The sequence below is a fragment of the Taudactylus pleione genome, unplaced genomic scaffold, assembly GCF_031769625.1.
Source record: "Taudactylus pleione unplaced genomic scaffold, aTauple2 ptg000129l, whole genome shotgun sequence".
Lineage (NCBI taxonomy): Eukaryota > Metazoa > Chordata > Amphibia > Anura > Myobatrachidae > Taudactylus > Taudactylus pleione.
In genome coordinates this window covers 13,835,052-13,855,898 of record NW_028284531.1, presented here as the reverse complement: position 1 = coordinate 13,855,898, position 20,847 = coordinate 13,835,052, and the positions used below count along the sequence as shown (strand labels likewise).

General features: G+C 42.6%; 2 protein-coding genes across 6 annotated transcripts in view; one reads left to right on the top strand and one right to left on the bottom strand.

Annotated features, from left to right (window-relative positions):
- Nucleotides 1–12,703, top strand: part of IL16 (interleukin 16) — a 154,399-nt gene extending 141,696 nt beyond the window's left edge. For 2 of the 5 annotated variants that reach the window (XM_088472854.1, XM_088472853.1), the window contains 4 exons: nucleotides 3,814–3,915; nucleotides 7,714–7,957; nucleotides 8,584–8,715; nucleotides 10,504–12,703. In XM_088472854.1, the coding sequence (XP_088328980.1) occupies nucleotides 3,814–3,915; nucleotides 7,714–7,957; nucleotides 8,584–8,715; nucleotides 10,504–10,679 (654 nt within the window). In that variant the 3' untranslated portion in view covers nucleotides 10,680–12,703. The remainder of the gene's footprint in view (nucleotides 1–3,813; nucleotides 3,916–7,713; nucleotides 7,958–8,583; nucleotides 8,716–10,503) is intronic. The other 3 variants (XM_088472855.1, XM_088472856.1, XM_088472857.1) reach the window with 3 other exon arrangements.
- A 164-nt stretch (nucleotides 12,704–12,867) lies between these two features.
- The window catches only part of STARD5 (StAR related lipid transfer domain containing 5), a 29,537-nt gene continuing 21,557 nt past the window's right edge, over nucleotides 12,868–20,847 (bottom strand). The window contains exons 5-6 of the mRNA XM_088472858.1: nucleotides 19,470–19,563; nucleotides 12,868–15,387 (exon numbers count right to left, since the gene is read on the bottom strand). Of these exons, the coding sequence (XP_088328984.1) occupies nucleotides 15,240–15,387; nucleotides 19,470–19,563 (242 nt within the window). The 3' untranslated portion in view covers nucleotides 12,868–15,239. The remainder of the gene's footprint in view (nucleotides 15,388–19,469; nucleotides 19,564–20,847) is intronic.

Below are 20,847 nucleotides of genomic sequence, written 5' to 3'. Positions count from 1 at the left end.
CTATAAGGGGGGTATTACTACTAGGGACATGTCTATAAGGGGGCATTCCTACTGGGCACTACTATAGGGGGCACGAATGAGGGCATTCCAACTTTTGGCAGTACTATAGGGGGCATTCCTACTGTGGGCACTACTATAGGGGGCATTATTACTGGGGCACTACTAATGTGGGCACTACTATAGGGGACACTACTACTGTAGGCATTGTATTAGAGGCACTACTACTCAGTACTGTGGGCCTTGTCTATAAGGGGCACTAATTTGGGCATTGTGTAAAAGGTGTACCACTGTGTGTCATAACATGAATAAGGGACTAATGTGTGGCGTAATTTGAATTGGGGATACTGTATTATAAAGGGACTTACTGCATGTGGCATAATGTGCTATACAGGGCATTACTGCATGTGGCATAATGTGTTATACAGGGCATTACTGCGTGTGGCATAATGTGTTATACAGGGCATTACTGCGTGTGGTATAATGTGTTTTTTATGGGCATTACTGCATGTGGCATAATGTATTTATAAAGGGCATTACAGTGTAAGGCGCATTGCTGCACATGGCAATTATTCACCACGAGGGGAGAGCTCGGGGGAAGCTTCATAAGTGCTGGGCACGCCCCACAGTGTGATGAATTGGGGGTGTTCCGCAAGGGTGTGTCCCATTAATTTCAGTCAGTGTTCCCAATACAACAGCAGCAACATGTGGTCGGGCATTGTCTTGGAGCAAAAAACACTGTTTCTTCAGCAAATGTGGTCTTTTCTTCCTCATGGCTCCACGTAAATGGGTTTTAGGACGTTTGCAGAGTAGTCACCATTAATTGTCTGTCTGTAGGGAACTCGGGGGCCTGATTCAGACCCGTTCGCTGCCGGAGGCAGCTCGCAGGTCTGATGGGCGTGTTTTTTTTTCTCTCTGGCCGCTCGCCAGAGAGAAAAAATGATGTCAGTAGGGCCTCCCACAAACGGCAGGCATTCCTAAGGGAACGCCTGCATTTGTGTTGCCACCCCGCCTATAAAACGGGGCGAGTTGTCAATCACCATCGACAGCCGCCCCGTCTTGTAGCGAGCCTCGTTGTGACTGAGCTGCAGTCGCTGGATGGGGCTCTCGCACGCCGGATGCGGCGTGTGCGCAGTGGGGGACCATCGGCCTGCTTGCGAGCGATGTGCGCTTGCGAGCAGGTCTGAATCAGGCCCTCAGTATTGTAGGATCACACTGTGCATCAAAGAACAGCAGAAGCATGACTTTACACACTGCAGGAATCACATGGAATTTTTTGGGCAGAGGCAAATTTGCGTGTTTCCATACACTGGACTGTTGTTTGGATTCCGGATCATAATGACGAATCCACGATTCGTTATACATTACAATAAATGTCAGGAAATTGGATATCCTCTCTGACATTCGAACGGGATTCTTGCACAATTCAACTCGTCGTCGCATCTGCTCTTCTGTGAGATTTCTGGGTACCCACCTGGCACACACGCAATGCAGTTTCAGTTCCTTTGTCAAAATATGCTGAACCTGTTCGAATGAGATGCCCAGAATGCGCTTCATCAGTCTCTCGCGTATTACCCTCTTTGAAGTCCTTACACCACCGAAATCCTGCAGCATGGCTAATTGTTTCTCCACCATATGCTTGCTGTAACATTTAATGAGTTTCATTTCCGCTTTTTCCAAGTTTAACGTAAAATTCAATCACACATTTCTGACGTAATCTCACAGACACGTCTTCCTCATCCGCCATGACAAAACGTACGAAGATTTTCCACTTGCTGTGACCAAACAAAGAAGACTACGGCAGTCCAACCACAGGTTCAGACACATCGATGTATGAACTTCACAATAACCAGCATAGCGTTGCCACATCTACCTTTGGGACAGAAAACAGAGGCAGCTCATTAAGGGGCCTATTTATTAAATAATATTTGCAGCATATCCCACATATATACCCCTTTTCTGTGGTATCAGCATATATTTAGGATCCCCAAATGTATGAAGGACAGACTGCAGCAGATATCTCCATATCTGCCGCGGTCTCCCCATTTCCGACAGCAGCTGCAGCCCCCATAGGTTTCTATGGGTTCTGCAAAACTGTCAGATTACCCAGCTCGCATTCCGCAGTTTGGCCCGGGGAGCTAACACCATCTGAAGATGACATAGCTGCTGTAGCCTATGGGCTACAGATCGCAGAACTCATAGGGAGAGGGTTCTGGAGGAACCCTCCCTGGCAGTGACAGCGGCATGTGCATGGTCAGTAGACTGCGGACGCGCAGATCCCCGAAGGAGACGTGAAATGATTCTTAGACATCGCATGGACAGGCTCTGAACATGTGATGAATAGTACATTTGGGCGATCTGGAACCCGAGTTAGTAAATATGCCCCTAAGTAATTAAAAGCTGTTTGGGGCAAAATAAACTGTGAAAACATGAAAATGGTTGTTGTCTATAAGAACAGGGCCGGACTGGCCATCTGGCAAGTGCCAGGAGGGCTGATGCCTGATGGGCTGGTCCAACCCAAAAGCCTGGTTAAGCAGCTCTGCTTCCTTGCGCTCTGCTTGGTTGGCATCATGCATAGATGGGTTTGTGCCAAGAAGCTCTTCCGTGTCTTGTGGTACATGCGTTTTCCGAGCACACCGTAGGCACAGAAGGATGCCTGGGCTGTTCTGCAGCCCCAGTCTGTCCCTGTATAACGGGATAATTTATTATGAGTTATTAATAAGACATGATTCTCTGCACACCCCAAATAAATCCATATATATACATTATTAATACTATTCTAGATGCTTCAAACTTACTCTGTAATACAAGCAAAGAAATGTTAGTTCCACACGTTTAATTGTCCAACTCACACCACAGTCCTATACTAATGGGGCACTTATATCAGGTAGTAACAATATTGCTTCTTACAACTTTTTGTAAGTAATACTATAAAGATTTAACATTTTTACAAGGGTGAAATCATGCTCAGTTCAGACCATTTCCACTTGTATATGACTTAACCAGCCTACACAAGCCCCTCTGTACTTTGCTGTACGTTTATTGGGTCCACATAAATACTGGTAGATAATTGACTACTGTGAAAAATAGGCCCTAGTGTGTGAGTGTTCCTGTGCATGTATTGATGTGTATTGATTGTAAGATCCAATTGCAGCAGGCTGGGCCGCCAATAGACTTGTACTAATGGGACAGTGGCCAAGGGAGTGATTATATAAATGTATGGCTGAGAAGCATATTGCAGGAGGAGGCTTCACAAGGAAAACATAAAAGTAAATAGTTTGCATATGCCATATTTGTGATAGTTAATGCAGAACAATGAATGCTGGATAAAAATGCTACATTAAACTTGTGCTTGGTACTTATGTATACAATAAATCTGTGATCTCTTGGTAGTACAGTATGTAATTGGAAGATATTGAAACTATTAAGCAGAACTCTTGACTTGATTTAATCAACATCAAACTAAATTGTTTTTGATGCTCAATTTTAAAATAAACTGACTTTAATTCAAATAAAGTGCTGAGCCACTGCAAGAAAGTCCCAGAGGAAACCATTCTGCAGGAGGGTAATAGAGTTGGGATTGAAAAAGCTGTAAGGGATTTTTGACATTGTTATATATCTTTCCTAAATAACTGCAGCATTTTATAATGCTTAGGGTACAGTTCAGCAAATTATTTATAACTTGGCCCAATATGTCAGAGTTTGAAAATGTTTTGTATTTTGCTTTTTTATATTGCATAACTAAATAAATACTGCTATAGTGTGCAAACATGTGATGGTACTACAACAATGAATTTATATGCTTCCCTGATACAGCAATTTGATGACATCCATGTAGTGGTCTTACACAAGGAAGAGGGCGCTGGTCTGGGCTTCAGCCTCGCTGGAGGACTTGATCTGGAAAACAAGGCAATCACTGTATGTACTCACATTTTAACATTCTAGATTATGTGCTGTTAGTGCTAAGAACAGGTTGTTATTATTATGTTATTAGAATTATTGTGTCTAATTACAGGTAAGATCTGCAGTCACCACAATTCCACTATTTTTTTTTCTTCAGTCAAACCATCAACCAAGATTATGTATGTGCTACCCTGTGATGTTCAGTGTCACTCTGCGTTGTTATGAGACCACCCAATGCATTTAGGCCAGAAAACTGTGTTTAGCCACAAAAGTGGCACTAATAGAGAGAGTATAACAGTGCTGTGAATCACAATACCCAATAGTCTAGTTCAAATAAATATATAAGAATGATGAAAATTAAAAAAATCGTTTAATCCTATACGGCGATTAGTGCTCATATATATATATATATATATATATATATATATATATATATATAATATACTCAAACAATTTGACAAATAGCAACTCTGGCCCTGATTCAGCAAGGATCACAACTGCCGATTGTTGTGATCTGCTCATGCGTAAGCAATGCGTGTGCGCGAACTAGCCACTGCGATCGGGACTTCGATCACAGCCGCCGGGGAGGTAGTGAGGCGATGAAGGGATCCGCTCAGATCCCTCTTCGCATCCCCGAAACTCCTTGCAATAGGAAGGAGCGGGGATCCGAGAACAAGTGCCGTCAGTTTTCGGAGTTTGCTGAATATCAGGGGTCCTTTTCGGACCCCTGATGATGAATGGGCCGGTAACTAAAATATGTGGAAACTATCGTTTCCGCATTGGTTACCGGCCCATTTAGTTTTGATGAATAGGTCCCAGAGAGAGGGACACCCAGATGGCTTCTCGAACAATTTCTGTTATATAGTCACCAGTCACTGAGTAAAAGTGCCTAAAGCCGCGTCCGGCTAAAGGCTAGCACATCTCAATGTACAACTGCAGAAGTAAACAGCACTTAGTATCTGTCCGAAATCCACAGAAAAATTCACTGTCAATCCGGCTAATCACCCCACACTCTCACCAGGGGTCAATGCTCATATAAGACAGGAGTCAATGTATAGTGACCCAAGACTCACCAATAGATCAGGAATTCGGTCACACAGCGTAATGTAGTCTGCTTAAGCTTGCCGTGTCCTCGGCTCTGTGCAGCTCCGTGCAGCTATTAACAGAGACTTGAGCCTTTATTGGGAGGAGGTTTCCAACTCCCAAGGGATCCCCAGGCTGGGCTGACTAGGCGTAATGCTTTGGCCAGAGGGCCCAGGGAAAGGGTGGCATTACACCCCTGCTAGAAAGAGTCCGGTGTTGGTTATGGAAAACACAGGGGACCCCTACTTATTTTGTACCCTGTGTTTCCAAAACCATGACTGGCTCGCTGAGCACAGTGCTGGTTGTGCTAAATACAGGGGACTTCTACGTATTTTGTCCCCTGTATATTCACAACCAGGACTGGCTCTGAAAAGTCCAAGGCTGGTTGTGCTTTGGAGGGGGCAATACAGGGTGCCCCTACTCATTTTGTACCTTGTGTTTCCAAAACCAGGAACGGCTTGCTGAGCCCAGTGCTGGTTGTGCTAAATACAGGGGACCCCTACGTCTTTGGTTCCCTGTATTTTCACAACCATGACTGGCTCTGAAAAGTCCCGGGGTGGTTGTGCTTTGAAGGTGAAGCACGTCATTTAAAAAAAATTTTTACACTGGACAATTATTTTTGTACACAGATGCATGCACGGATCTCACTGATCTGAACATGCATTTGTGTCACTAGGGAAATGCCAGTCAAGTGACGTCGGCATGATTTGGGTCCGAATGACATATCGTTCGTGCGTACATACTCAACGACATGCCGATAATCGTTAATGAGATTGCCAGATCTTCCTGCAGGTAGGGAAGATCTGAGGATACGATGGACGACCCGCGGAACCAGGCATTGGCATCGTTAGTGTACACTGCACGATTTGTCAAGATGCTGAGTTACATGCTCGATCTTGAATCAGGCCTATAGTTAAATGACTATTATTATGATAACTATATGCTAATTGATTTTAATTGTCTGTTAATCACATGCTCTATATAAGATGGCAGTTCCCACAGGCTGATACATATGTCCCTATGACTGGAGAAGCACCTATTCTATGAAACACGTACAAACTGTACACATTCCTGACTGATTGGGATATATTGCTATTGTTGTGGTGTAGAGCAGCCTGAAAGTGTTCTGCACGCAGTAATGAGATCCTCTTCATTGTAGGCAAATTCCTTAGTATTCAAAAAATCCCATCATGATCTTTTTACCTTGTAGTCCGACGCCGTCCACCCATAAATCTGTAACTAATTCACTTTCTGGCTGTGGACTTACTGAACGTCCATTTCCAGGATCATCCCAGCTGGCAGTCTTGTAGACTATATGGCGACACATAAGTGTATAACTATAACCTGTACAGAATATTGGACATTTCCTTAATAATACAGGCTTTTTCTTTTAGAAGAAGGGCTGCAACCATTATAATGTCTGGAAATCATTATGCTAATTTTATTTTGGCACTACGATTTGCTAACTATACAACCTGTCATAGAAAGTTACCTAAGAAAGTGCAGCTAACCCTTTCATTGCCATATCAAAATATGCTTTTAGGACTGCTGCTCTTAAGTTGGGGGCAGTGGCGGATCTAGAGTGTGGTGGGCCCAGGTGCAAGAATATGCTTTGGACCCCCCTATGCAGTGCCCCATTTACAGTGCCCCCAGTAGTGGTCCCCCTATGCTGTGCTCCCAGTAGTGCCCAAGTTACAGTGCCCCCAGTAGTGGTCCCCCCTATGCAGTGGTCCTTATACAGTGCCCCATATACAGTGCCCCCAGTAGTGGTCCCCCCTATACAGTGCCCCAGTAGTAGTCCCCCCCATACAGTGCCCCCAGTAGTGGTCCCCACTATGTAGTGCTCCCAGCAATGCCCCTTATACAGTGCCCCCAGAAGTGATCCCCCCTATACAGTGCCCCTTATACAGTACCCCCAGTAGTGTTCCCCACTATGTAGTGCTCCCAGTAGTGGTCCCCCATTTACAGTGCCCCCAGTAGTGTCCCCCCTATGCAGTGCTCCTTATACAGTGCCCCATATACAGTTCCCCCAGTAGTGGTCCCCCCTGTGCAGTGCTCCTTATACAGTCCCCCCCAGTAGTGGTCCCCCCCTATGCAGTGCTCCCAGTAGTGGTCCCCCCCTATGCAGTGCTCCCAGTAATGTCCCTTATACAGTGCCCCCAGAAGTGGTACCCCTATGCAGTGCCCCAGTAGTAGTCCCCCCTATGCACTGCCCCTTATACAGTGCCCCCCCTACATATATAAGCTAACAGACACATTAAAAAAAAAAAACACACTTACCTGAATCCCCACTCCTGCACCCACCGCCACCAACTCCTCTGTCCTCCCGCTCTGCACGATGGGAGAGACATCATGACGTCATTGCGGGAGCCGGAAGGTGGAGCTCATGAGTGAGCTCCAGCCAGGCTCCTTCTGTGGCCGCAGCAGCCAATGAGAGTCTATCTGACTCTCACTGGCTGCTATAAGAAACACACAGCTGCTGCTGGCAGCAGTGTGTTTGTTACTGTTTAGTGCGGACCGCTCTCACTGTGGTCCGTACTACACTTAAATACTGAGGGGCCCGGGGGACACTGGCAGCAGGTGCAGCGTCGCTAGTTCCGCCACTGGTTGGGAGAAATCTTTTAAACAAAGGGGCATTCTGCAGCCTGGCCATCCTATGACAGATGTTAGTATAAATAGGTTTATTGACACTTCAGAATGTTGTGTTAGTCATTGTAATTCTGGTTTCAGGTACACAGGGTTTTCCCTAATGGACTCACTTTCCAAGAAGGAACAATTCAAAAAGGAAATAAAGTTTTGTCCATCAATGGGAAGTCACTGAAAGGCGTCACTCACAATGACGCTCTGGATATTCTGCGCCAAGCGCGCCTTCCCAGACAGGCCGTTGTAGTTATAAAGAAAGAAAAAGATGGAGAACAAGGTTTGGACTTATCAGACTCTGCGTTCTGCGCAGTCACTGACGACACGCTATCAAGTAAGCGATGAAATATTAGATGCAGATATTACTCCTAAAAACCTATTGCATAATATTTTAAATGCTGTTAATTTAAAAACTTATTTGGTCTTACTCGGGTGGATCTTGGAGATTCTGAATCTTCATGCACTCTGGGCACCCTGCTGTAGGAGGGATTGCTGATCCCTATGCTAACAGGCATGGTTTTGTCATATTGAACACTATGGTTATAAAGATTCACAACACAATTGTGCACAAACAGCACATGTACAATATTCTCATGTTTTTATCTGATCTGCATGTATTTGGTACACACTATACAATCTGTCATACGATATATCGTTCCACCCTGGATTGGAGCGATATATTGTACGGAACGTGGAGTGTGTACACCCAATCCATCATTGCAAAGGTCGTTGATCGCATCCAATGAACAATGCCATGTTGTTACAGGAAATATTGTGCCATCGCAGGCCAGATCATGTAGTGTACGACGCATGAAATGTTTTGTTACAAAACGTTGTTCTGTCGCTGGGTGCACACTTCGTATAATAAATTAATACAAGGGCTCACTGACAAATGCCTCCGTTACACTGTCCTTTTGTTTTAATTGCTAATTATAATATATGCACTCTTATGTTTAACAGATTTAGAGGAGGCAGGATGTATAATTACAGTTACCCTAGAAAAATCTATGGCTGGTCTAGGATTCAGCTTAGAAGGAGGAAAAGGCTCAGTTCATGGAGACAAGCCTATTGTCATAAACAGAATATTCAAAGGTGAGGAATCTTTTTTTTATCATTATTACGTTGGAAGAAATAAAAACTAGAACAAATGACGACTATTGTAACAAAACTGAAAATGACCTGACAAACTGTGCATAATATGCGCTGCTTGGTAATATTTGTAGCCATTTTTTTTATCAGACTACCCAGCTATGTTACATTATATGGGTATTGCCTTCTAGTGCTGAATATGTAAATTTCCATATTTAGGGGCCTATGTATCAAAGCTTGACGAGAGATAAAATTGTGAGATATAAATCACCAACCAATCGGCTTCTAACTTACATCTTATAGGCTGTATTTGAAAAATGCCAGTTAGGAGCTGATTGGTTAATATTTTTTCTCTCATCAAGCTTTGATACACAGGCCCCTTAGTGTGCTATTACCCCAAATTCATGAGGATAGGTAACAGTAAATGTAACTTGTGTGATCCATTGAAGCATCGGTATTCTACAATAAAACCTAACCAGGCTAGAAATGCTTAGATTCCTATCACTGCTTCAGGGTTACATTTGGAAACAGTCTCACCTTATTAATGTAAATGCGTTTTTCTTTATATATATATATATATATATATATATATATATATATATATATATATATATATATATATATATATGACAGACTTTAGTTAAAATTATTGTTTCCGCATGTACAAACTTTAGGAACATGTAGTACACAAATGACAGAGGGAACTTTTTAGAATCTTTACATTAAAAAGTGCTAAAATAAACAAAACTTGATTAATAGGAATCAAAATGATATTACTGCTCCGATGGCTGTGCGCAATTACTCCTAAACACCAGTAGAGGGCAGTTTTACATCTGGTAAAATAAATCATGGTTTCTATTTATTGCTTCAAATTGCACTACAGCAAACACAGTACAAAGAATAATAATAAGCAAAGTGACATTATAATACTGCTCCTCCCCCAAATTCTGCATATTAGACAAATGGATGTGGAGCATTTATTTCTGTATTCCTTTCAATGTGTGAATAGCTCTGATTAATCAGAACATAATTCAAGAGTTGGCCACAACATGCTGCCAAAATTTCCTTAGAGTTTATCCCACATTCTTAGCTAAAGATCTTAATCACAAAATAGATTACGGTTATCAATAATGTGCGCTGCAATAGGCTTTTTTACATCCTTTATCTGTTAATGTACTACTCATAAATAAAAAAGATTTGCAGCAAAGCATTTTCTCTCAGCACTGTATATAGAAAAGAGATCCAGACCTCTTATATCCCTTTCACACTGCCAGCAATAACATGGGATATTGCACGTGAATGCGCAGCAACCCGGGTTACTGTGCAGTGTGAAAGGGCCAGGTTGAAATAATCCAGCATTTGAACCCTTGCAACGAGCAGGGTTGAACACGGGTTTAGCCCGGCTCGCGATCATACTTGTCGACTTCTACGTTTTCCTCCCCTGTAAAACTCATTTAACATAAAATACATATTTACCATTTTATATGTACCGTATGTGAAGATGTCTCCTTGTTGGGGAAACCTTGTCTGATATCAGCTATGTGACTCATTTAAAGTACATATATCATTTGGTATGCAGTCGTTTATATTTTCTGTGTCTTATACATTAAGTTTTCAAATAAGTGTGTTCAGTTCTTTATAGTTTAATTAATTTTTTTTTACTGTAGATCTTTCCAATGTCTTATTGTTACTGACTGAATAATAACCACCCTGTCCACCAGGAGTAGATAGATACACCTGTCCTACGAACCTTGACATTTAAGTGCAATTCACTTATTTGATTTTTTGTAGGTGTGTCAGACAAGAATGATGCTGTTCAGCCTGGAGATGAATTACTACAGTTGGGAAATATCACTTTGCAAGGTCTGACTCGGTTTGAGGCCTGGACTGCCATTAAAACATTACCCAGTGGGCCAGTACAGGCTGTTATTAGGAGAACTAGCACTTCTGGCTCTATGAACCAATAAGAATTATTGCACGATGGAGGATAATGGACAATACCTCTTACAGCAAAATATACAACTTAATCTTTCACCTAGCATTTTATTTCTTCAGTGCATTATTCACAAAAAGTGATTGATTCATCTATATTTTGTTGAAAAAAACTACCTGGAATAGCTGTAGTTAATACTTTTCTTTTTAGTTCTACTGCCCTTAAAACACCCATAATATTAACATAAATTTAGGCAGAAAATCAGTGTAGCAATTTTCATTAGCAGCTGCCACAGCTTATTGAACTGTATAAATGTTCCAATTACTAATTTGATGGTGCCATAAAATGATGAAATGGGTGTGTTTATGCAAATTAGGGCACGGCCCCAGCTGGAACCTCAGAGAACCCTGCTGCAATTATGACTGGTTACAGGATTTTGTGTGCAGCTATGTAAAGGAATCTTTTTCATTTAAAGCTGGCCGTTATAATATTATGATATAGCAGATATGTCAACATTAAACACACATGTAAATAAGCTATTATATAAGGAGGTTAGACATGTTTTAAATAATGGGATTACAGTAATAATATGGAAACAGAAAACATGGAACTTTTTTAAGTTAACATCTTAAATAGTATTTGTACAGTAGTTATTGTAGACGATCAATATTAGAGCAGTCAGTCAGAGTTAGGTTCTGTGCTAGTTGGATACTGCATATATACTATACTAAACTACATACTGTACGTCTATGAGATTGCTCATACAGTACCTGAACGTGCTTGGCACTTAGCTGTCAGACATGCACTTGGTGTGGAACCCCATATGTTAAGAATAAAGTTTATATCTGGGTGACAGGGCAGCTTCCAGGAAACTTGTTGGGTTTATCAATAAGTCTAAACCGCTAGAGATAGATTGGGCAGAAGTCTGCAACTTTGTATTACCATGTGACATAATTAGGGATAACGATTACATTTTGGATTATATACTGTAAAATACAGGTTGATGTAGGGCATGTTTTCCTAGCAGGCAGTGGGTGTATGATGTAGTACATGTTTTTAACCTCAGATTGTTGTGTTATTTTCATGTGACCTTTTCCAGTTTTGTATTAACCCCCCTCATCCACCATCTTTCATCCCTTCTGATCATAATCCACATTTTTCTTCTTAAATCTAAAATTCCACCAATACCCTAAAATAATGGCAATCTGTGTATATGTGCACTCATCGGCTTTTTAGTACAGTTAATTATGCTTTATGTTATTTTCGGTGTGGCAAGCAGATTGTCATCCCACCATTATCAACACAATTAGACACATCTTAACCAGAAATTCTGCACCGGCTGGTATGTTTCTCTGGCTATGGATTCATAGAGAATGTAGCTTCTTGTCCTGTGGATTACAATCATCCTGTAACTTCCTCTGTGGAAATGCCGTGCTTTTCCCTGGTGGCAATAAGTAATTGCACAGGTATTTTTCCTTTTTTCTTCATTTTCTTAACTGGTTATTGTAGAATGAGTGCCAATAATTCTGTTAGAAGCATTAACGTTTGTTACACAAAGTATTATGAATTAGGATATTACAAAGTTGTCTAACAACAGATTACTTCTAACACTTAAATTACAACAGCTACACCATTTCTGTTTAAAACCCTTGTACAACAGCTATATGAAACCATCTGAATCTATGCAATATCATGTTTCGTGGATATATAATACATATGTAAATACATATGGTTTTGTAATTGCAAATAAAAAGTTTCTAATTGATTAATTATAACCAAATTGGATCAGTGTGAAGAATCCGACACATTAATTAGCTCCTGTTTTGACAACTTATCTTTCATTTGCAGTAACCTGAGCTGGATTCCGTTCAGGTTACCGCAGGTGTGAGTGTATGTGGCTTATGCATATGGGCGCAAATAAGCAAATTTTAGGTCTTTATCTGTTTTAGCGTAAATGACAATCATTATGTATCCAGCTCAGCAATAGGCTCAGAGCCTGTAAGACTTAACATGATCGTATATAATATTGAACTTTCGTGTCTTGTCTTCTCATTATTGGTAAAATTGTTGGGTACATTTATCAAGCAGAGATCTGGTTAAAAAATTGTGTTTTTTTTTGTGGGTTACAATCCAACAGATTAGCAGTGATAGAAAGATTTACATTAAGTGTTCTCGTTATTTCTAAATAATAAACCAGGACAACCCTAAGTTTTGCAGTTTGCACAGGACATAAAATATTCCTCATTTTTTATTTGGAGTGTCAAGTAAGATAAAACAATGAGTACATATCCCATCCTTATTCTGTGTGTATCCTGTTCATTTATATGAAAAAGAGGAATTGTACCTGGAAAAAAAGTATTATACCCCTTTTACACCGGAGCTAAAACCCGGGTTTTTGAAGAGTTAACCCGGGCAGCTCCCTGGTGTAAAAGGGGAGAGGGTTGGATCGCCGGGTCGAGTGACCCGGCAATCCAACCCAGGTAACCAGCAGGGTTTAACACGGGCGTAGCCCGTGAAACCCTGCTGTGAGAACAGCGCACTCTGGGTCACGATGACCTGGAGTGCGCTGCTAGCCGGCCGATTGGTCCGGCTTCAGTGGCGCTTGGAGATGACGTCATCTCCAAGCGTCCACTTTCACGCCGGGAAAGCCAGGTCTATGCAGACCCGACTCCGGTGTGAGCAGCGCCGACTCAGGAATATCCCGAGTCGGCGCCGGCAAAATTCCAGGTCTGATCCGGATAGGAACTTTGTTCCAACTCTGGGTCAGACACGTAATTTAGGTGGAAAAGGGGTATTAGATTCAGACCAGAGGAAAGATGCCACATGGTCGCTATTGACCAATGTTCGGTTTACTAAGCTGGAGCTGCAGTGCGCATGTACCGTGATGCTGCTACATTCGCAATGTGGGGGAAGCCGCAGACCAATTGACAGGCTGCGGCTGTTTGGGGGCGACGATAGGGAGGAGCATCAAAAACACTGGCGAGTTGCTGGAGTTTTAGGGGCGTGCTGAAGTCAGCAACTGCATCTTTTGATGCAGTCACTGGCCTCAGCACCTTACTTGCGGTGGACATTCTAAGTAACCTATAGGTTACTCAGATGTCTGATGTTCGCCCCGATTTTGCTGATGGTGATCCGATGCTGCGTCTTTGGATGCAGACAGTGGATCTGAGGCACAGGTGGACATCTCAATTCCAAAGATAACACCTGCATCATTTACATACCTTCTCAGATCTGCTGCTACCGAAGACGCAACACAGATCCCTCCTGCGTCCACCTCTGACCCAGGCCCTATGTATCCTCTAATTTACACCAAATGGTCTCTTAGGGGCCCTGTGCAGCTTGAAAGCCTCAGCATGTGAGGGTAACATACTCATTTGCAGTGTATAAAGAGCCTGATTCAGCAAAGATCGCAGCTGCTAAAGCGTACGCAGACGTTTGATTGTTGCATATTGTGCAAGTATATGCTTCACAGTGCACGAATACCTCACTGCGATCGGGTATGCGATTGCAGTGAGTACGCAGACCAATAGCAGAGTGATTGACAGGAAATACCGTTTGGGGGTGGCGACAGGAAGGGGTGGTCAGAGAAACGCAGGCATGCCAATGCGTCTGAACGCCGTTGCAGGCACGTGCATAAATTAGGCACTGCGATGGCATACTGTACGCAGCTAGAGCTCTCACTGCGTGCAGAAAAGTTAATCATTAGTGGTAGGGTCAGACCTGACTTAAATGTGCAAGCGGCTCTGATGTACTTCTGATGTTGTTTTGGCTGGATTGCAAGGCAGTATGGATGTGTGAGAGGGGAAGTGGGCGTCTGCATGTTCTCAGTACGAGTGCTTTGCGATTGTAAATATTAGCATACTTTCGCAGCATAACTGCGTGCGCGATTGCAGGCCCGATCCTTGCTGAATCAGGCCCTAAATATACTACTGTCCTGTGAGGACTATTCTCATTGCTGACATTTGTGTCACACTCTTGCATACTCCCTTCACCATGTATTTTCTGAGCCAGATGAACAGAGTCAATAATTACTATTACTGTCCAATTACCAGTACTCATCTCAAACAGCACAATCATCTGTACTGGCATATTAGACGTGGCATTTGCCGGGTAGAGAGGTCTCTCCTTTCCGTATCTGCAACATCTTTTGTCAACACCCATCCTCAACGCCTCTCGCTCCTTCACTCTGTACTCTGCAGTGTGAGTCATTGGCAGGGAGAGGAGGGGGACAGAGTGACTGACTTGGGACAGACCTTGTAGGATTATAATATAAATGCTCATAAAACTGTAACACACTCAAGTAAACAAATATAATCCATAAAAACTTAATTATAATAGGGTTTAACCACCTATAAACCTATACAGTAGATACACTCATTGGTAAAAAAAAAATACAAACAAACATAAAACCCCATAAAATATGCAGATAAATAAAATCATCCTGCTACAATTATTACAGTAACAAGTGCCCATGTGCAGTCATTGAGCAGTCATGTGGTGTAGACACTGTTGTTTCCCATCCCTCAATCTCTTCCCATCAGGACTGCTGCCTGTGACATCTGTGTAGCAGAGTAGCAATAGTAAGTGCTAGGTGTCATACTTCTAATGTTTTAACAGCTTTTGAGAGATTGCTGTAAAACTGAATCATGCTATATGGAAAAAAAGACTCCACTACGGATTTCGGAAGATAGCCACTAAGATCAGTCTGGAAAAAGCTTAAAACTTGTGTTTTCATTGGTTCTCTGAAAAATAAAACACAGAAGAACAAAAATAATGAATTTATGAAATTACATGCAGTCACTGTTTATCATAATGCAAAACAGATAAAAGTGATTCTAATCATCGGTGTGTTTTTAGATGTAGGCAGGGATGGCACATATGTGATGCGTTTGAGGTTTGGGACCATTGTGGGATAAAGTGGTACATAGATGGATATGGAATGGGGCAAAAAAGTGAAAGAAGGAGGCATGAATTCTGAGCATGAATAAAATGAAATCTGTAAGTTCTGAGATAGAAATGTTGATGTTCCGGACACCGGAAACCTTATGACTTCTATAGTATGACAGCTCTACATGCATGCACAGTGACATCTACAAGCTAAGGCGATAAGCCCTTCAGCATTTATTAATACAAATATTTATTTGAACTAATTAGTACGTAGTGCTCAATTTATGTTACTCAGAGCAAAGAAATCATGAGAGAGCACCCATGACATGCCCGTGATGGTGATACTCTTGACCCTACTGGGATCCAAAGCCGTAACTAGACTTTTTGGTGCCCTGTACCAGAGAGAGCATTGGTGCCTCCCGCCCCCATTTTTGAAATAGGGACATAAGATAGTGGACCTGAAAAAGGGCCATAACCTCATGGGGAAGGGCCAGGGAGGAGATAGGGGTACTCCTGAGGCAGCCAGGAGATGCTGGGGATAAAGAAGAGGAAGCTACAAGTGATAATGATAATAAACAGGAAAATTGACAGGCCCAAACAGCGCACCCTGCCCTGCGGTGCCCTGTGCCATGACACAGGTTGCACTACCCTAGCTACGGCCCTGCTAGGGATCTACTGCCAACTATGTGTCTCCTAGTCATAGTGCAACCAGCTCAGCCTGGCATAGCTTGGTACTCTTTAAGACTCTTGCAGAAGGACCCCACTCTCATTGTTCCTCTGATCAAGAAGTAACCAACCCATATTATTTATTATTGCAGTGGGGCTTGTTACTTAACGGGTTGAAAGGGCGAGGGTACTGTGGAGCCCATTCAGACACGGATGCTAAGCTGCGCTCTCACGCAGCTAAAAGGGGCCGGGTATGCAAATGCCGCAATCGCACTGTCTGGTGAATGTACACCCTCTACCCCTTAGAGAGCGACGGCTGAGCGAACGCACGCCGGCATAAAGACGCTCACTTTTCTCTCTTAACACACGTCATCTCCAGGAAGTGTGTGATTAATCAGAACCATCGAGAGCCTTCGGAGCAGCACGCAGCGCTTGAGGTAGACCCTACTCCACCGCAAGCACTGCGATCACTGCAGGCTGAAACCACCAAGTGATGTGTACAATGATGCTTCTTTGATAATTATGCACACCCATAAAAATCCGTTATGACGCCCAGACACGCCTGCATTCGCAGCACCACTCCCCCGTTCACAAGCACCTTCCCCTTTTACCACCCACAAATGGCACTTTCACTCAAAGCAGCGCTCAGTCTTTGTGTTAAGCGCACGATTCTGATCGCTATGACTGGTTTGCGCACGTGCACTGCCATGCGTACACATGCGTAGACAGGCCGACAATCGCCCATAGCGTGCGTCCGCGGCTTAGCGAACGGGTCTGAATCGGGCCCTGTATTTTAAGATAATTAAAAACAACATAAAATTATATTTTTACACATTAAAGATACATATTGATGCTGTCACAGTCATCAGCACAGCTCATTACAGCTTTGGAAATTCTTAAAAAGTACTGTATGTCTCTATGAGACACCTCCAGGTACTGTAGCAGCTCCAGGAAAAAGGGGTCACCAGTGAAAGTTACTTCATACTCTATATAGGAACAGGATTGCTGTACATTTTAAGTAATAATAACCTTAGAAAAATAACAAATTATAATCTTCGGGATTCATCTGAGCTTCTATTTACCACATACTGTATTACTTGTATTATATACTTGTGCCTATGAATTATAGACAGCACTAGGTAAAAGTTGAAGAATTCTGGGGAATATGAAGTAACGTTGAGAGGGATTCTAAAGGGAATGGGTATGATATACCGCCGTCCGGTTCGATTCCCGTCAGCGGCAGCCCGACATGAGCAGAGTTAGAAGCAGCGGAAGCCCGACAGCGCTGGAAACCCCGATCGTGGATAGGTAAGTATACACTAACCTAACCCCCCCTAACCCTCCTTAGTGGTGCCTAACCCTAACTTCCCCCCCAAGTGCCTAACCCTAACCACCCCCTTCCCCGCTGCCTAAACCTAAGTCCCCCGTGGGGGTGCCTAACCCTAAGTCCCCCCCGGGGGTGCCTATCCCTAACCCTCCCTCCCCCTAGCCTAACCCTAACCTTCCCGGGGGGGTGCCTAAACCCAACCTAACCCTCCCCTCCCTGCGGCTGTCCGCTCGCGGCGCCCGGCATCACTACGATCGTGATGCCGGGCGCCGGCGTCGGGGAAATGCGGGCGTCTACATCTAGATGCCCGGCATTTCACCCATGCCGGGATAAGACAGTCGGGAAGCCAGCTGCAAGTATTTAGGTAGTCGGCTTCCTGATTGCTTCCCTTCTAAAGACCGTCCCATTCTTTAAGACGTGCTCGCAGTTACGACCCCCTATGTATTTGTCATCCTGTAAAAAACAGAAGTAAATATCTGGTGGCTTCCCCACAATCATACAACACACCACAGAGATTTGTGTAGGGCCAAGTAGTCCCAGCAGTGTGATGTGCTTTATTTTCCCCAGGAACCCCTGCAGGATGGCCACTGTCTAGAATTAGATAGCGATCCAGGCCCATTCAGAGCTTCACTTCAGAGACATGATCACAGAGGCTTCTTCAAAGTGTGTACTTTTACATTTATTGGGCATGGACATGTAATTTGGAGATTTGCTTATTGTGTTTTATGCTGGCCATAAACTAGCGCAATTCTGGGCCAATTGTACGATTTTAGATGCCTAGTACGACGCATTGTGTGCTCTTTTATCGTATCTTAAGATCAGACGTTCAGCCCATATTATCCATCGTAATCGTATGCAGATTGTGCCGTGAAATTGCGCATGCGATGCATCGTGCGTCCGACTGTCCAAGCGGCGTCATTTAAATCTATTATGATCGCATGTTTTTAGTGAGGCACACGATCGATCGTAAAGTGACCTTTTGTATAGGGTCGAATGATCGTACGTGAGATCGCATGTACATCGTGTGTCAAAAAGCACCAAATCGTGCCGCTGGGACTGCCAGGGAGTTCAACGGAAATCGTATGATGAATCGCATATTATGCTGGTCGTACTAGTGTATGGCCAGCATTAGTATTAAAGGTATTTGGCCACATTTTTTAAAGGAAATCCAGAGTACATTTTTGTATGTACAACAGTAGTGTCTGTCAGGTGCTTTGCACCCCAATTTTCTTTAAATTGTATAAACATGATATTAACAAACAGTAACTAATTTTTCCAGCTAATAGTAATCAATTAAATTTCTGTATTGGTGTCACATGTGCATAGATACTCTACAAATGCTGAATGTAGCATAACATAGCTATTAAGATCCCAAATTGCTTTGTGCATATTAGTTGAAGGTACGCCCATTTTGCTAACATTTCAATCCAGGAACATAAGTTATTTACAGTATAATGATTGGAGATGAGTGGTTCAGTTTTGATGAAAATTGAACACAACCAAACTTTGTGGTCCCGAGTCGAACAGAGTCCCGGCTCAGACAACTTTGAGGCTCTGAGTAGAACAGAGTCCCAAATCCATTCCTCTCAGCAAAGTCGGAACTCGGATCTGAAACCTGGATCTCACGTGTTTGGATTGCATTTAAGTCCCTCCCTCGTGATTTCAGGTGCTGTGAGGTGGTCAAAATTGACTGGAAATTAATGTTATTGATGTTAATAATACTATAGGAAAAAAAACAGGTCCAAGTAACATGATTTTAGCTATTTTTTAAGAAATCCAAAACCCGAACCAAAACACTTGAGGGTAGTTTTGCCAAAACCAAAGCACAATGATGATTTAGAACCAAAACACGGGGGCCTGCGCACATCTCTAATAATGATATATAAATGGTTTCACTGCAGGTAACTATGAGCTCACACAAGAAGATGTTCTAGCTCTCCTTACCCAGTAACAGGAACACAGAAGCAGCCACATGAATGGTTGAAGCCTCTGACAAAGTGTCGCTGAGGAGGGCAGCTTGGGTGTTCCACATTCGTAGCTAAAATTGCAAGGGAAATAGAAAAGTTAATAATTATCTTTTATATTCCAACAGCAGTGGAAGTGTTAATCTATTTAGTCTACTTATGGGAATGTTAAACAATTTAAAATGTAGAAATACAGATGTCCACATACATCTTACAACCGTGCACTACAAGTCGCATTCCCTTGTTACTCGGTAGCACCGAGCATCTTTCCGTGTGACTTTTTACCTTCACACGCGTCTTAACCGCACAGTGATGTGAATAGGATGCACAAGCAGCTTCTGCTGATTAAAATGATATGTGGCATGCAGGGTAAAAAGTCACCTGAAAAGACGTTTCCGAGTCACACCAGGGCTGTTTAACGCACAAGGATGTATGTGGACACATCTGTAACTGCACCAGTTGGCGCAAGCTCACATACTGTAGCTCCTCTTTATATCGTTGTTGACAGGCAATTTAACCCTCTATATTCTTAGCTGAAGCAGGTGCTATCAAGCTAACTTGGTAGATCATATACACAAGAAACAAGAAATCAGCTAAAGTATGGTGCAAATGAGCCAATTATTATAAATACATATAAATATTACTATGATTTTCACTTTAAAAACAACACAATAAAACCATGGATAGAAAAGAATATATGAAAATAAAATGCATTACAAATAATGTGCTCTCAGATTTTTTGTCGTCTTATTCATTGTTTTTAATGTAGGCATTGAGTAGTCATCTAATGTGTATAAAATAGAACTGCTAGAAAATATTTATGGTCTTCTATACAAAGCACCAAAACAATTAGGTTATTAAGCGATAATATCCTTTAGACTAGAAGATTTCTTAGGATTAAATACTGATTACTTATCCTTTTATAATAGGGTGATTTATACCTCATTTCCCAGGCATTTCCTCAGCTGAAAGGTATTGTTTCCTCATTGTTCTAGATGCGGTACACTTCTTACGGTTAGCACATAGATGCGTGTGCAGTCTATGATGACTGAATATGACCAAACAGGCAAACATGCTCTGCCACCTAGTGTGCACTATATTTATACCATGGCAACCCTAACCCTATTGCTACAATCATTTCTGTCATCTTACTGTCTCCAGTAGTATCTGTGTGTGTCATTGGCTATATGTACATGGGTTCATTTAAATTAGTTTTCCTTAAATGTTTTGATAGATTAACTAAGAATAGCAGGAAAGATAACCTAGGGCCTGAGTCAGAGATGGACGCCAATGCCGCCACGGCTGCATATTTGTAAGCAGTGGCTGTGCAAAAATATGCAAATTGTGCAGCCACCGTC